Here is a 15,114-nt window from a genome sequence, read left to right on the forward strand (position 1 = left end):
GACATGTGTGGAACACTATCTCTTAACATATTCAAGTGTATAACTACAAGACTGACAATATAAGGCACCATTTACAATATTCAGTAATTTGCACAAAATAAATATCTGCAAAGATCTCTGGTGGTCATTTGCCATAACTCTGCTAAAAAATTCTGACTTTGAAGCTGGTTTTACATCATATTAGTTGGTCCCTATTTACCCCCAGTTTCTGGGTTCTCCACTGTGATCTTCTGTCTGGTTTTGAGACAACAACATTGGTGCTTTTGTTTACCATCTACAATAGTACCATGCCCATCTATTACTATACATAAATATATACATGAATACATATGTCAAGGAATCAGAGAATGGTTTGGGCTGCAAGAGACCCTGAAGAACCCTTCGAGGGATGGTGCATCCACACCTTCAAAGAGCTGAACATGATCCATCAGTGTTCTCAGGTGGCCAGGAAGGGCCATGGCACCTGGCCTGGATCAGCAATGGGGTGGCCAGCAGGAGCAGGACAGGGATTGTCCTCCCATACTCAGCACTGCTGAGGCCACTCCTGGAATCCTGTGTTCATTTTGGGCCCCTCACCGCAAGACATGGAAGTGCTGGAGTCCAGAGAAGGGCAGCAAGGCTGGTGAAGAGTCTGATAAGGAAGAGCTGAGGGAGATGGAGATGTTTATCCTGAAGGAAAAGGAGGCTCAGGGGGGGACCTTATCACTCTCCACAACTCCAGATAGGAAGATATAGCCAAGTGGGTCGCTCTGTTCTCCAGTCAACCAATGATGGAGCAAGGGGAAATGCCCTCAACTTGTGTATAGAGAGGTTCAGGTTGGTGATTAAGGGAAACATCTTTACTGCAAGAGTAATTAAGCTTTGGAATGGGCAACCCAGGGAAGTGGTGGAGAAACTTATTATTATCCCTGAAAATATCCAAAACACAAGGAGATGAAACATTGGCAATATGGTTTACTGGGTGTCCTGGGTTCACTAGATGATGCTTTTAGTAGTCTTGTTCCGTTTATGCTGAATACTAAGTTTTGCATCTTTAGGATTTGTTGCAGAGAGTGAAGGGGGCAGAGAAGAAGCAGCAGTTTGTTTTCAGACACTGCACTCACTCCTCCACATTCCTGCTCCTGGACTGTGTTGTCTGCGGATGGACAGACAGCAGGACAGAGCTCTCCTTTGGTTTAGTTAGTTTAGCTAGCTGAGGCAAAGCAGTTCTCTGGCCTGAGGGGTTTTTTCCCATTTTCTCTGGACGTGTTCAAAGCTGCTCGGGCCTGAACACCAGCTGGGCATCGGCAGCTCCCATCTGGGGCCCACCGGGCCGGGCCTGGGCCGCGGCATTTCCAGCGCCTGAGGGACTGATCAGAGACTGAGTGAGCTTAACTACAACCCGGGGAGGGGACTTTCTCAGTTTGTCATCTCTTTTGGAGCAGCAAGCAGTTTTATTGTTTAACATTGTTTAGGTTTATTGTTTATTAAACAGGTTGTTTTCCACTTTTCTCCAAGGATGTATTTCCCCCCAGGCCAATTGAATCGGCTTTCCTAGAGGGGCCTCTTTGAGGGTTCTCTCCAGAATTTGCCGTGAACCAGGGCACTGGGCATGGTGGTTCACAATCAAAGTTTGGACTTGATGATCTTGGAGGCCTTTCCCAACCTTAATGATTCCATGATTCTAAGGACAAAAGGGAAATTTTTTAAAAAACCTGGTGCTCCAATGCCATCTCTGTGACTAGAAAATCTCATAAAAATCCTTGCGCATTTTAAGCACTTCCCAGGAGGGCAAGACAAGCAGGAAACTTCCACAGTCCCAGTGTCACGATGTACTTTGGTGTGCCTGAATTACTGTGGCTGATCCGGCTTTTGGAGAGTGTTGGTAACTTGTCATGCTGTCACCTGGGGTGTTGCACAAGACTTCTGAGTGAGCTATAAATGCAGAGTGGTGAGACACTCTGCACACACCACAGCCCTGCACTGGAGGAATTGCCCTCAGCTCTCGCAGCCCTGCAGCTGACAGCAAGGTAAGAGGCACCCTTGGCACAGGAGAGCTGGAAGGGCTTCTTGGGCAGCTGCTGTGAAGTGCAGGGCAAGGGAAGGAGGCTTTAGTGCTGGGCTGAGAGCTGCAGCACAGCCGTGAGGCTCTGCTGTGTGCGTGTGCAGAGACTGAAGCCATCTCTCAGGGCATGAGGAGATGGATGGCTGCTGCAGGAGAGACAAACCTCACCCAGGGACAGCCTGGAGGGGGCCACTGATACACAGTTGTGGGGGGTGACTGGGAGAGTATTTACAGCTTCATCTTGGGTATGTACCTAAACCAACACACACAACTAATTTGAACTGAGTAGTTGTTGGCACATGTCTCGTTTTATGTTTTCCCTCTAAACTGAAATGCCCTCACTCCTTTCCAGATGCTGCTATGTTTCTATTCTGATAAAAACTTCCTACTTTTCCTTATTTGAACCACACTTTGCATCATTTTCTGTCTGAAGTAGAAAGTCTTCTCACAAGCTCTGCTTGTTTTCTCTCTTCCTTTTGTGCAGGCTGGTATCCAGCTCCTATAGCAAGAAATCTGCACCCCAGAAGTCCTGCAGAGATGGGCAACATCACCATTTATGAGCATGTCAACTTCCAGGGCATGTCCAAAGAATTCACCACTGACACTCCCAACCTAATAGCTGTGGGTTGGAATGATATTGTCTCCTCAGTGAAAGTAATTGGCCAGCCTTGGGTGGCTTATGAGCATGTTGATTACAAGGGTCAGTTTCTGGTATTTGAGGAGGGAGAATATGACTCTGTAGGTAAAGAGATGAATGACAAGATCAGCTCTCTGCAGGTGATCAGGAAAGATCTGCACAATTCCCAGATCACTCTGCCAACACGTTGACTTCAAAGGGAGGAGCAGAATAGTAAGAGAAGCAACCAACCTGGCTGGGGGAGAAGATGATGACATCGTGTCTTCCCACAAAGTCCAGAGAGGTGTCTGGCTGCTGTGTGAGAACAGTGATGGAAGTGGGCCCCAGCACCTTGCCCGAGCCCATGAGGACGTTCCCAATTACAAGGCAATTGACTTCAATGACAAGCTCTCCTTCCTACACCCCCTGTGCCGGGCTGTGGCTGTTAGAATGCAAATCCTGCAGCGCTGAGAAAAGATGCTCCCTGTGCCGTCCTGCAGCCTCTCTCCTCCTGTTCTCACCCACTGACACAGCTCTGGCCACTTTCCCAACGCTTCCTGTTCCCTCAGCCCCCTGCAGGAAATATTTTCACAGCAGCGCAGTAACAAACCCTGCTGTCCCACACTGCTGTCTCTGCCCTGGCTTCATCACCAGCATGGGACAATATCTGCCCATTCTCTGTCCTGTCATGAGTAACAGCTCGAAGTAGAAAATCTTGGAGGTTCCTTCCAGCCTCAATTGTTCCAGGAGTCCATACACTGTGCTTGGGATATGATAGGCACAGCTACCCCTGCCCCAGGGAGGAGTGCAATCCTACAGAACAGCAAAGGAAAGGTTCAATGAGAGAAATATGGATGGAGTGCTAATGCAAAGGGTTGAGTTTTGTTTGGTTGGTGGGTTTTTTTTGTTTGGTTGGTTTTTTTTGTTTTGTTGGGTTTTTTTTAATCGCAAAGGATTCTTGTAAGTTTATCAGTAATAGTAGGATGAAGTAAAGATGGAGAAGGACTTTGACCCTTCAGTGGAGGGGATTACATTTGACAAGAGAGCAGGTAACAGCTGCTGCTTAACTGGGAGGGAAGTCTGCCATTAGGGCTATAGAATTGATAAATACACCACAAGCAATCCCCTCATTATTGTACACATGACTTGCTGATGACATTTTTTCAAGGAAATTGAACAAAGAATGCAATTAGCCAGAAAGTGACAAAGGTTTTGAAATCTTCCTGAGAATTACTGACAGAAAGATTTATTTGGGAAGGGACTTCCCTATTTCACTGCCTTCCTCACAGCAGATACAAGGAAAGAAGGTTACTCAAGGCCATCCTCAAGAGATGTTTGGAAAAAGTGCAAGGGTGGAGGCTCTCCAGGGTCTCTGACGTTTTGGCCAGAGCTGAGCAATCCTTGGCATGAGTTTTTATTCATTTTTTTATGTCTGAGTTTCCCTGCTGCCATCTAAGACTCTTTCCAGCTGTCCTTTGCTGAGCCCCTCGGATAACAGGAGCCTTGTCTTCTGCAGGCTGAACAGGACCAGGCCCCTCAGACTCTCCTGGCTCATGGGATGCTCCTGTGCCATCCACTGGCCTGTATGGGGCTCCACCATTTTGTTCACATTGTCCTTTTAATAGGGCATCTGAAACAGATGCAGTATTCCAGGTGTGCCCTCTGTTCAGAGGAGATGGAATAAACTCTTCCCTTCCCCTGCTCCTCCAGTCCTCGTGCTGTGCAGGATGCAAGTGCCCTTCAACTTCTCATCCACCAACAGAAAGGAGACAGAGAGAAGCCATTCTGACAGGACTGGAATTAATCTCTCAGGGGTTGCATATACTCAATCCTGGCATGCCTGAGGTAGGGTAAAACCTGTACAGAAGTACTGACTAGAACAGCTCCTCTTCAAAAGGCGTCTAAATAAGGAGTTTGTGGGATTGAAAGGAACAAAACAGGAAAATCCTTTGCTGACAGACTACAGGAAAGTTGGAGTTAAGTGACCAGGATGCTTTTGTCTTCCTCTGCCCATGCTCCAAAGAGTTGAGATGTGTGAGTCAAGTGAGCCAACTCTCTGAGTGTGAGAGGGCATCTGGCTGAAATCATCAGGAAAGCAACGGTGGCTGAGTAACCTCAGTGTTGAGAGAGGCACAGAACATCAATGAAACACCAGATCACTCCTGCAAATGCACCTCCTGAAAGCATCACCTTTGCAATCTTCTTGTGCTTCTCTTGGCTTGGCAGCAAACTGCTCTCCTAACTGGCAAACCTACAGTGAAAGTTTGCTTAGAGTCAATCACTGATGAGACAAAGAAAGTCAAGAAATGGGGCAGACCTGTTGGATCTCAAGTGCTTCAAACAATTATTCTCAGCAGTTAATGAGTAATAAAGCTACTGTATGCACACAGAAATAGGGTAACTTTTCTGTTTGGTGAAAGCATGAAAGTTTGTTGTGAGAGGCTGCAGCTGCTCTTTTCTCTGATCCTTTCACAATACTCTGAGTTTCTTTTGCAGAAAGATTTTCTTTCCCTGATTGACAGTTTTTCAGGAATTCTGAAAGAAGGCATGGACCAGGGATGAAAATGTGGGTAGCACGTTTGATATGTCCTGGATGTGATTCTTACTCTAAATGAGTCAGAAATCCAGAAGATATTGTGAGCAGGATGTAAGTGTGTTTTGGGAGGGAGGTGCTTGTGTGTTTTCCTGAGAATTACTGAAGGAAGAGGAAGGGAAAGCGAGAGTTATTTCCAGAACAGACTAGCCAATAAATGTGCTGTGAGCATGCACATCTGTAATGTGAGATTATCAGCCGAGACCCTTTCTTTTGAGCAAGAATCCTCAGGAGCAATACAGTTCAGGTGATACTCGGATTTGCCAGTCCTGATCCGTAAATCATGAGCTTGAGTGACGATGCAAGGCAGGAGGATTGTGGGATCACAAGACAATACTGGTTCAAAGTGATCTTAGGGTGCCCTCATGTCCAGTCTGCTGCTTGGTAAGGCCAGAGACCCTGGGGAATCTCCACCCTTGTGGCTGTTCACAAATCACTTGAGCATGGCCATGAGTAACCTGTTTTCCTTTGGTGGCATCCTTGCTATGAAATAACCCTTGGTCTAGGGAGGTCCTTTCCAAAACAAATCTTTCTGTCAGTAATTCTCAGGAAGTTTTAAAACCCTTTGTCACTTTCTGGCTAATTGTATTCTTTGTTCACTTTCCTTGAAAAAATGTCATCAGCAAGTCATGTGTACAAGAACTTGAGGATTACTTGTTGTGTATTTATCAATTCCATTTCCCCAACATCAGACTTCCGTCCCAGTTCAGCAGCAGCTCTTACTTGCTCTGTTGTCAAATGTAACACCCTCCACTGAAGGGTCAAAGTCCTTTTCCATCTTTACTTCATCCTCCTATTACTGAAAAACTTACAAGAATCCTTTGGTATTAGAAACAAAAACAAAAACAAAAAAAAAACAAAACAAAAAAACCAAAACAAAAAAAGACCCAAACCAAGCAAAACTCAACCCTTTGCAATAGCAGATGAAAAAGTTCCTGAAACCACCCCATCCATATTTCTCTCCTTGAACCTTTCCTTTGCTGTTCTGTAGGATTGCACTCCTCCCTGGGGCAGGGGTAGCTGTGCCTATCACATCCCAAGCACAGTGTATGGACTCCTGGAACAATTGAGGCTGGAAGGAACCTCCAGGGCTTTTCTACTTTGAGCTGTTACTCATGACAGGACAGAGAATGGGCAGATATTGTCCCATGCTGGTGATGAAGCCAGGCAGAGACAGCAGTGTGGGACAGCAGGGTTTGTTACTGCGCTGCTGTGAAAATATTTCCAGCAGGGGGCTGAGGGAACAGGAAGCGTTGGGAAAGTGGCCAGGGCTGTGTCAGTGGGTGAGAACAGGAGGAGAGAGGCTGCAGGAAGGCACAGGCAGCTGAGAGGGACACTGAGCCTCAGCACAGGGAACACAGCTTCAGCTGGGCATGGCAGCCACAGACACACAGTGGTGGAGGAGGCTGAGTTCAAACTCGTCCCGGTGAACTTGCACATGGCTAAACAGATCATGGAATACTATGTCATCCATCCTCCCTTATCAAGAAACTACAGGTTTAAAAAGCACAAGACAGTTGTTTCCACAGGGATCAACCAATCTGTCACTTCAAAGTTAGGAAAACTTACTGTTTGATTATGTGATTTGGTGAGTAGAAGACTGTATCACCAGCATGATCCATTACTGTGATAGATTGTATGAGATATAATCAAACATCTAATATTTTAAAACAGTCTGAATGGGAGAGTTTTGCCAGGATCACAACAATAATCAACATGCTCACCAAGACTTTTGCACTCGTTGAGTCAAGCCTGAGCCCACTGTTACTCAACAGTGAATCTGGAAGAAGAATATTCCTTTCAGGAGAGATCCATGAAAAACATCTCAAATTGACTACCCAACACATTTTCTTAGCACTCACAGACATCTCTCCAAGAAAGGGAAATATTTATCCTCACTGAACAGTCCATAAAACAGACCCAGTGTTGCTTGCAAGAGTCTTTATTGGCACCAACCCAAAAGAGGTTACAGACAGTGGCACAGGCCAAAGTACCACAAGGGCTTTGTAAAGCAAATCACAAAGGAAGGGACATGAGCAGGGGCAGAGATCAGAGATTTCCTGCTGGGACTGCACCGTCCCTCAGGGTCACAGGCTCTGCAGTCTAAGAGTCACGGCCAGGGCGCAGGGGGCGCAGGAAGGAGAGCTTGTCATTGAAGTCAATCGCCTTGTAATTGGGAACGTCCTCATGGGCTCGGGCAAGGTGCTGGGGCCCACTTCCATCACTGTTCTCACACAGCAGCCAGACACCTCTCTGGACTTTGTGGGAAGACACGATGTCATCATCTTCTCCCCCAGCCAGGTTGGTTGCTTCTCTTACTATTCTGCTCCTCCCTTTGTAGTCAACGTGTTGGTAGAGCGTGATCTGGGGATTGTGCAGATCTTCCCTGATCACCTGCAGAGAGCTGATCTTGTCATTCATCTCTTTACCTACAGAGTCATATTCTCCCTCCTCAAATACCAGAAATCGACCCTTGTAATCAACATGCTCATAAGCCACCCAAGGCTGACCAATTACTTTCACTGAGGAGACAATATCATTCCAACCCACAGCTATTAGGTTGGGAGTGTCAGTGGTGAATTCTTTGGACATGCCCTGGAAGTTGACATGCTCATAAATGATGATTTTGCCCATCTCTGCAGGACTTCTTTGTTTTTGGATTCCTTGCTATAGGAGCTAGATTACAGCCTGCACAAGAGGAAGACACAAAACAAACAATGCTTGTAAAAAACCTTTACATACCAGATGGAAAATGATGAAAAATGTGGAGTGGGAAAAAATAAAGAAGGGAAAGCAACACATTTTGAACAAAGAATAAACATAGCAGCAGCTGGAAAGGAGTGAGGGCATGAGGGCATGATATAGAAATGTTCACTTGGAAGAGAATGTAAAATGAGGTATGTACCCATAACTACCCAGTTTTAATTAGATATACGCGTTGGTTTGCATATATCCCCCAGAGTAAGTCATAAAATACTTTCACACTCACCCCCCACAACTGTGTATCAGTGGCCCGCTCCAGGCTGTCCCTGGGTGAGGTTTGTCTCTCCTGCAGCAGCCATCCATCTCCTCATGCCCTGAGAGATGGCTTCAGTCTCTGCACACGCACACAGCAGAGCCTCACGGCTGTGCTGTAGCTCTCAGCCCAGCACTAAAGCCTCCTGCCCTTGCCCTGCCCTTCACAGCAGCTGCCCAAGAAACCCTTCCAGCTCTCCTGTGCCAAGGGTGCCTCTTACCTTGCTGTCAGCTGCAGGGCTGCGAGAGCTGAGGGCAATTCCTCCAGTGCAGGGCTGTGGTGTGTGCAGAACATCTCATCTGTCTGCATTTATAGCTCACTCAGAAGCCTTGTGCAACACCCCAGGTGACAGCATGACAAGTGACCAAAACTCTTCAAAAGCCAGATCAGCCACAGTAATTCAGGCACACCAAAGTACATTGTGACACTGGGACTGTGGAAGTTTCCTGCTTGTGGCAATTTGTAGTCTTGCCCTCCCGGGAAGTAATAAAATGCAGAAGGACTTTTTATGGGAGATATCCAGTCATGATTCCAGGTCACAGAGATGATATTGAAGCACCAGTTTTTGAAAAAAAAAAAAAATCCCTTTTGTCCTTAGTGTCATGAAATCATTAATTTTGGAAATTGCCTCCAAGATCATCAAGCCCAACCTTTGCCCAAATACCACCATGCCCACTAATCATCCATAGTACAAATATCACTTCAACTTCCCTCCCCTGTCTTCATAACCACCATGGGACAATATCTCCACATTCTCCCTCCTGCTCTGAGCAGCAGCCTGAAGTAGAGACCCTTCAAGGTTCCTTCCAGCTTAAATGCTTCAAGGAGTCCATACACTCTCCTTGGCCTGTCTGGGGGGACAGCTACCCGTGCACCAGAGATGAGTACAAGCCTACAAAACAGCAAGAAATGGTTCAGGGAGGGATATGCAGGGGAATGTTAGAGCAAATTTGCATTTGCTCATGCCGAGGTTTGTTTTGGGGTGTATTTAATCAAAGACATAATCCAAACAAATGAGGAAGTGTCACATCCAAAAATCTAACAAAGGATTCTTGAAAATTTTTCAGTGATAAGAGGAAGAAGTAAAGGTGGAGAAGGACTTTGAGCCTTCAATAGAGGGAATTACATTTGACAAGAGAGCAGGTGAGAGCCTGTGGAGGAATGGGGAAGGAAGTCTGACTTTGGGGAAATAGAGTTCATGAATGTCCAACAAATAAACTTGAGGGTGTTGTACACCTGACCTGACGATGACACTTTTTCATTGAAATTGAACAATAGATGCAATTAGGCAGAAAGTGACAAAGGCTTTTAAACCATCCTTAGAATTACTGACAGAAAGATAGATTGTGGAAGGGAGGTCCAAGGCCTTGGTCACAAGCAGAGCAACTTCCAAACACGACCAGGTTACTCGTGGCCATCTTCAAGGGATTTCGGAACAATTCCTATGGTGGAAATTCCCCAGGATCGCTGACCTTTCTTCCAGTGCTGAAAAACTCTTAGGGCTATGGTTACTTTCCTTATTTTCAGTCAGAGCTTCCCTGTTTCCAGATAAGACCCTTTCCAGATGTCCTTTTGCTGAGCCCCTCTGAGAATCCTTCGCCTTGTCTCTTCCATGGCTGAGAAAAATTTTCATAATGATGTCAGAAAATGTTAAATCACACCACCCAAAGAAGTTGGATAGTCTGCGTACTCTGAGGTTTTCCAGACCTGACTGGATAAAGCCACCAGCAGCCATAATTCACCTCACAGCTGTCCCTGTGTTAAGCAGCTGACTGGATCCAATGACAACCAAAGGTCACTTCCAACTTGAATTACCCACCAATCCTACAATCCTCCTGGCTCCCTGGATCATTCAAGCTCATCACATAAGGACCAAGACAGGCAAATCCCACTATTTCCTGAGCCATACTGCTCCTGAGGAATCCTGCTGTAAATAAAGATGATCCATGTCCCTTGTCCATCTCATTCAGCCTTGTCAGACCAAGGCTGCCCTGATGCGGATTTCTGTGCAATGACATTGCCTCAGTGGGTCTAATGAGCTCCTTTGCATTGTCCTTGCACTCAGCAATTAATGTGTCCCTGCAATTTGTCTCTCCACAGTTTAATGTTTGGGGCTTCCTTGGTGAATTTGGGTTTTCTGGAAGGGCAATTTTTCAAGATGTGGCTCTCCTGCTTGCCAGGGAGTACAAGTACAATCACATCCAAATACAAGTGCAAGGAAAAGAGAATTGAAAGAGCATCTGTGGATCTGTAGGATTTCAACACACAATATACTCGTCTGAGAAAGCCCATGATAGTTCCTACAAACAGCTGATCAAGATTGAAAGTAAAAGGGAAGAACACAAAAGTTACATGAGAGTGGTTCTCCTGTGGTTCTCCTGTCTATATCCATGCCCTGCTTGCTGGCTGCTCCAGCTCAAACTTTGCTGGCAAATCCCACTGTTATGACTCCTTTTGAATCAGAAAGGCCTTTGTTAGATAAACGTCATAGACCAGATGCTGTCATATTTCACATACCCTTACAAGTTGGTCTTCCCACACTTTAAATTTCCATGAGCTGGAAGTCTGCAGACACAAAGACCATGATAGATCTTAGTGGGACAGAAGGAAACACCTGTAGAGATGGTGAATGAGGAAGAGCATCCCTACCACAGGATTCATTGCCCCAGAGCTTATGGGATGTTGTGTTCTGCAACTCTGCAGATTCCCAGGAGCACTCAAAGCCTGTGATCAAGTAATGACACTCTCCACACTCCAACAAACTGTTTTCCTTCAGTGCTCCCTGTAGATTGCTCACCAAGTCCAGCAGGTTTCTAGAGAAGCACCACTGAAAATGGCCATCCTGGGTGTTCCACAGTCTCAGATCCCAGGAATCACAGAGGCAGAGTTTTCAAGAGCACATCAAAGGTGTTGTCACCTGTGTGATCACAGAAGAAATTATTTGCAATAAGACCTCTGTGTCAGCATCCGTTTGGATCCTGTGACCATGAGATCTTTCAGTGCACTGCAAAGAGCTCTCGTGGCTGTCAGCAAAGTCTGGCATCAGGGAGAATAAATTGAGGTAGAACATAATTTGTGCCTGTGTAGTAAAGAAAAGAAAGGAGGATCAGGAAGTGAGGAGAACCAAGATCTCTGGATCAAAGATTTCAAAAGCAAAAAATAAGCTGGGGCAGCAAAATCTCTGCTTTCTTGTTCCATAGACAGAAACAGAAACAGTTGATGCCAGAAAAATATTAAAAAGAAACATTACCTGAAACATTTACTTCAGCCTGAACTAGGGAAATGCTTGGAGTCATACTTAGCACAAGATTGTGACTTGACATGTGTGGAACACTATCTCTTAACATATTCAAGTGTATAACTACAAGACTGACAGTATAAGGCACCATTTACAATATTCAGTAATTTGCACAAAATAAATATCTGCAAAGATCTCTGGTGGTCATTTGCCATAACTCTGCTAAAGAATTCTGACTTTGAAGCTGGTTTTACATCATATTAGTTGGTCCCTATTTACCCCCAGTTTCTGGTTCTCCACTGTGATCTTCTGTCTGGTTTTGAGACAACAACATTGGTGCTTTTGTTTACCATCTACAATAGTACCATGCCCATCTATTACTATACATAAATATATACATGAATACATATGTCAAGGAATCAGAGAATGGTTTGGGCTGCAAGAGACCCTGAAGAACCCTTCGAGGGATGGTGCATCCACACCTTCAAAGAGCTGAACATGATCCATCAGTGTTCTCAGGTGGCCAGGAAGGGCCATGGCACCTGGCCTGGATCAGCAATGGGGTGGCCAGCAGGAGCAGGACAGGGATTGTCCTCCCGTACTCAGCACTGCTGAGGCCACTCCTGGAATCCTGTGTTCATTTGGGCCCCTCACCGCAAGACATGGAAGTGCTGGAGTCCAGAGAAGGGCAGCAAGGCTGGTGAAGAGTCTGATAAGGAAGAGCTGAGGGAGCTGGAGATGTTTATCCTGAAGGAAAAGGAGGCTCAGGGGGGGACCTTATCACTCTCCACAACTCCAGATAGGAAGATATAGCCAAGTGGGTCGCTCTGTTCTCCAGTCAACCAATGATGGAGCAAGGGGAAATGCCCTCAACTTGTGTATAGAGAGGTTCAGGTTGGTGATTAAGGGAAACATCTTTACTGCAAGAGTAATTAAGCTTTGGAATGGGCAACCCAGGGAAGTGGTGGAGAAACTTATTATTATCCCTGAAAATATCCAAAACACAAGGAGATGAAACATTGGCAATATGGTTTACTGGGTGTCCTGGGTTCACTAGATGATGCTTTTAGTAGTCTTGTTCCGTTTATGCTGAATACTAAGTTTTGCATCTTTAGGATTTGTTCCAGAGAGTGAAGGGGGCAGAGAAGAAGCAGCAGTTTGTTTTCAGACACTGCACTCACTCCTCCACATTCCTGCTCCTGGACTGTGTTGTCTGCGGATGGACAGACAGCAGGACAGAGCTCTCCTTTGGTTTAGTTAGTTTAGCTAGCTGAGGCAAAGCAGTTCTCTGGCCTGAGGGGTTTTTTCCCATTTTCTCTGGACGTGTTCAAAGCTGCTCGGGCCTGAACACCAGCTGGGCATCGGCAGCTCCCATCTGGGGCCCACCGGGCCGGGCCTGGGCCGCGGCATTTCCAGCGCCTGAGGGACTGATCAGAGACTGAGTGAGCTGAGCTGCAACCCGGGGAGGGGACTTTCTCAGTTTGTCATCTCTTTTGGAGCAGTAAGCAGTTTTATTGTTTAACATTGTTTAGGTTTATTGTTTATTAAACAGGTTGTTTTCCACTTTTCTCCAAGGATGTATTTCCCCCCAGGCCAATTGAATCGGCTTTCCTAGAGGGGCCTCTTTGAGGGTTCTCTCCAGAATTTGCCGTGAACCAGGGCACTGGGCATGGTGGTTCACAATCAAAGTTTGGACTTGATGATCTTGGAGGCCTTTCCCAACCTTAATGATTCCATGATTCTAAGGACAAAAGGGAAATTTTTTTAAAAACCTGGTGCTCCAGTGCCATCTCTGTGACTAGAAAATCTCATAAAAATCCTTGTGCATTTTAAGCACTTCCCGGGAGGGCAAGACAAGCAGGAAACTCCCTCAGCCCCAGTGTCACAATGTACTTTGGTGTGCCTGAATTACCGTGGCTGATCTGGCGTTTGGAGAGTTTTGGTCACTTGTCATGCTGTCACCTGGGGTGTTGCACAAGGCTTCTGAGTGAGCTATAAACGGAGGCAGGTGAGACACTCTGCACACACCACAGCCCTGCACTGGAGGAATTGCCCTCAGCTCTGGCAGCCCTGCAGCTGACAGCAAGGTAAGAGGCACCCTTGGCACAGGAGAGCTGGAAGGGCTTCTTGGGCAGCTGCTGTGAAGGGCAGGGCAAGGGAAGGAGGCTTTAGTGCTGGGCTGAGAGCTGCAGCACAGCCGTGAGGCTCTGCTGTGTGCGTGTGCAGCGACTGAAGCCATCTCTCAGGGCATGAGGAGATGGATGGCTGCTGCAGGAGAGACAAACCTCACCCAGGGACAGCCTGGAGGGGCCATTGATACACAGTTGTGGGGGGTGACTGGGAGAGTATTTACAGCTTCATCTTGGGTATGTAACTAAACCAACACACCCAACTAATTTGTACTGTGTAGTGGCGGGCACAGGTCTCGTTTTATGTTTTCCTTCTAAACTGAAATGCCCTCACTCCTTTCCAGATGCTGCTATGTTTCTATTCTGAAAAAAATATTCCACTTTTCCTTTTCTGCACCACACTTGCCATAATTCTCTGTCTGGAGTAGAAAGTCTTCTCACAAGCTCTGCTTGTTTTCTCTCTTCCTTTTGTGCAGGCTGGTATCCAGCTCCTATAGCAAGAAATCTGCACCCCAGAAGTCCTGCAGAGATGGCCAAAATCATCATTTATGAGCATGCCAACTTCCAGGGCATGTCCAAAGAATTCACCACTGACATTTCCAATCTAAAAGATGCAGATTGGAATGATATTGTCTCCTCAGTGAAAGTAATTGGCCAGCCTTGGGTGGCTTATGAGCATGTTGATTACAAGGGTCAGTTTCTGGTGTTTGAGGAGGGAGAATATAGCTTTGTAGGGAAAGAGATGAATGACAGGATCAGCTCTCTGCAGGTGATCACTGAATATCTGTATAATCCCCAGATCACTCTCTATGAACACAGTGATTATCAAGGGAAGAGCAGAATAATAAGAGAACCAACCAACCTGGGTGCGGGACATGACAATGACATCATGTCTTCCCACAAAGTCCAGAGAGGTGTCTGGCTGCTGTGTGAGCACAGCGATGGAAGTGGAATTCAATACCTTGCCCGAGCCCATGAGAACGTTCCAAATTACAAGGCAATCAATTTTAACGACAAGCTTTCCTTCCTGCGCCCCCTGCGCCCTGGCTGTGGCTGCTAGAATGCAAATCCCGCAGCGCTGAGAAAAGATGCAGAAATTTGACACCCGGATCTCCGCCTCTGCTGGTGCTGCCTTTTCCCCCAGTGTCCCAGGACCACCGAATGTCAGCGCTCTCTGCTGTGCTGCACTGCAGAGCTGCACTTCTCTATCCTGCCTTGCAAGCTGCTCCCACGGCACCAATGCAAGAATCATCAGGATTGATCATATGAGAGTGTCCAAGCTAGAGGAGGCAATGCCACATGTGTGAAACCTGTTGTACCCTCAGCTGGCATTCCAGAGTCCTGGCCTATGGAATGTAGAAGCATTGCAGGTTGTGTCTGTGGCTAAGTGAAACAGAAAGTGTCAGTGCAGAACCAGCATCACTTCTTTTGTAATTTGCATTGCAATGCCCTTGTGGTACTGTGGCCTCTGCCATTGT

General features: G+C 46.4%; 1 protein-coding gene across 1 annotated transcript; it reads left to right on the forward strand.

Moving 5' to 3' along the window:
• The first annotated feature begins 14,165 nt into the window (after positions 1–14,165).
• On the forward strand, positions 14,166–14,876 carry LOC128933185 (epidermal differentiation-specific protein-like). The gene has a single exon (XM_054270099.1). It carries the CDS (start codon positions 14,166–14,168, stop codon positions 14,694–14,696), a length of 531 nt encoding a protein of 176 aa, XP_054126074.1. The 3' UTR covers positions 14,697–14,876.
• The last annotated feature ends 238 nt before the right edge of the window (positions 14,877–15,114 follow it).

This window comes from Melozone crissalis, unplaced genomic scaffold (genome assembly GCF_028551555.1).
Source record: "Melozone crissalis strain CALT ecotype California unplaced genomic scaffold, PUWL_Pcris_2 ptg000008l_1, whole genome shotgun sequence".
In the NCBI taxonomy this organism is placed as follows: Eukaryota; Metazoa; Chordata; class Aves; order Passeriformes; family Passerellidae; genus Melozone; species Melozone crissalis.

Coding starts and splice junctions, on each gene's coding strand:
- LOC128933185 (XM_054270099.1), top strand. CDS start 14,166: ATGGCCAAAATCATCATTTATGAGCATGCCAACTTCCAGGGCATGTCC.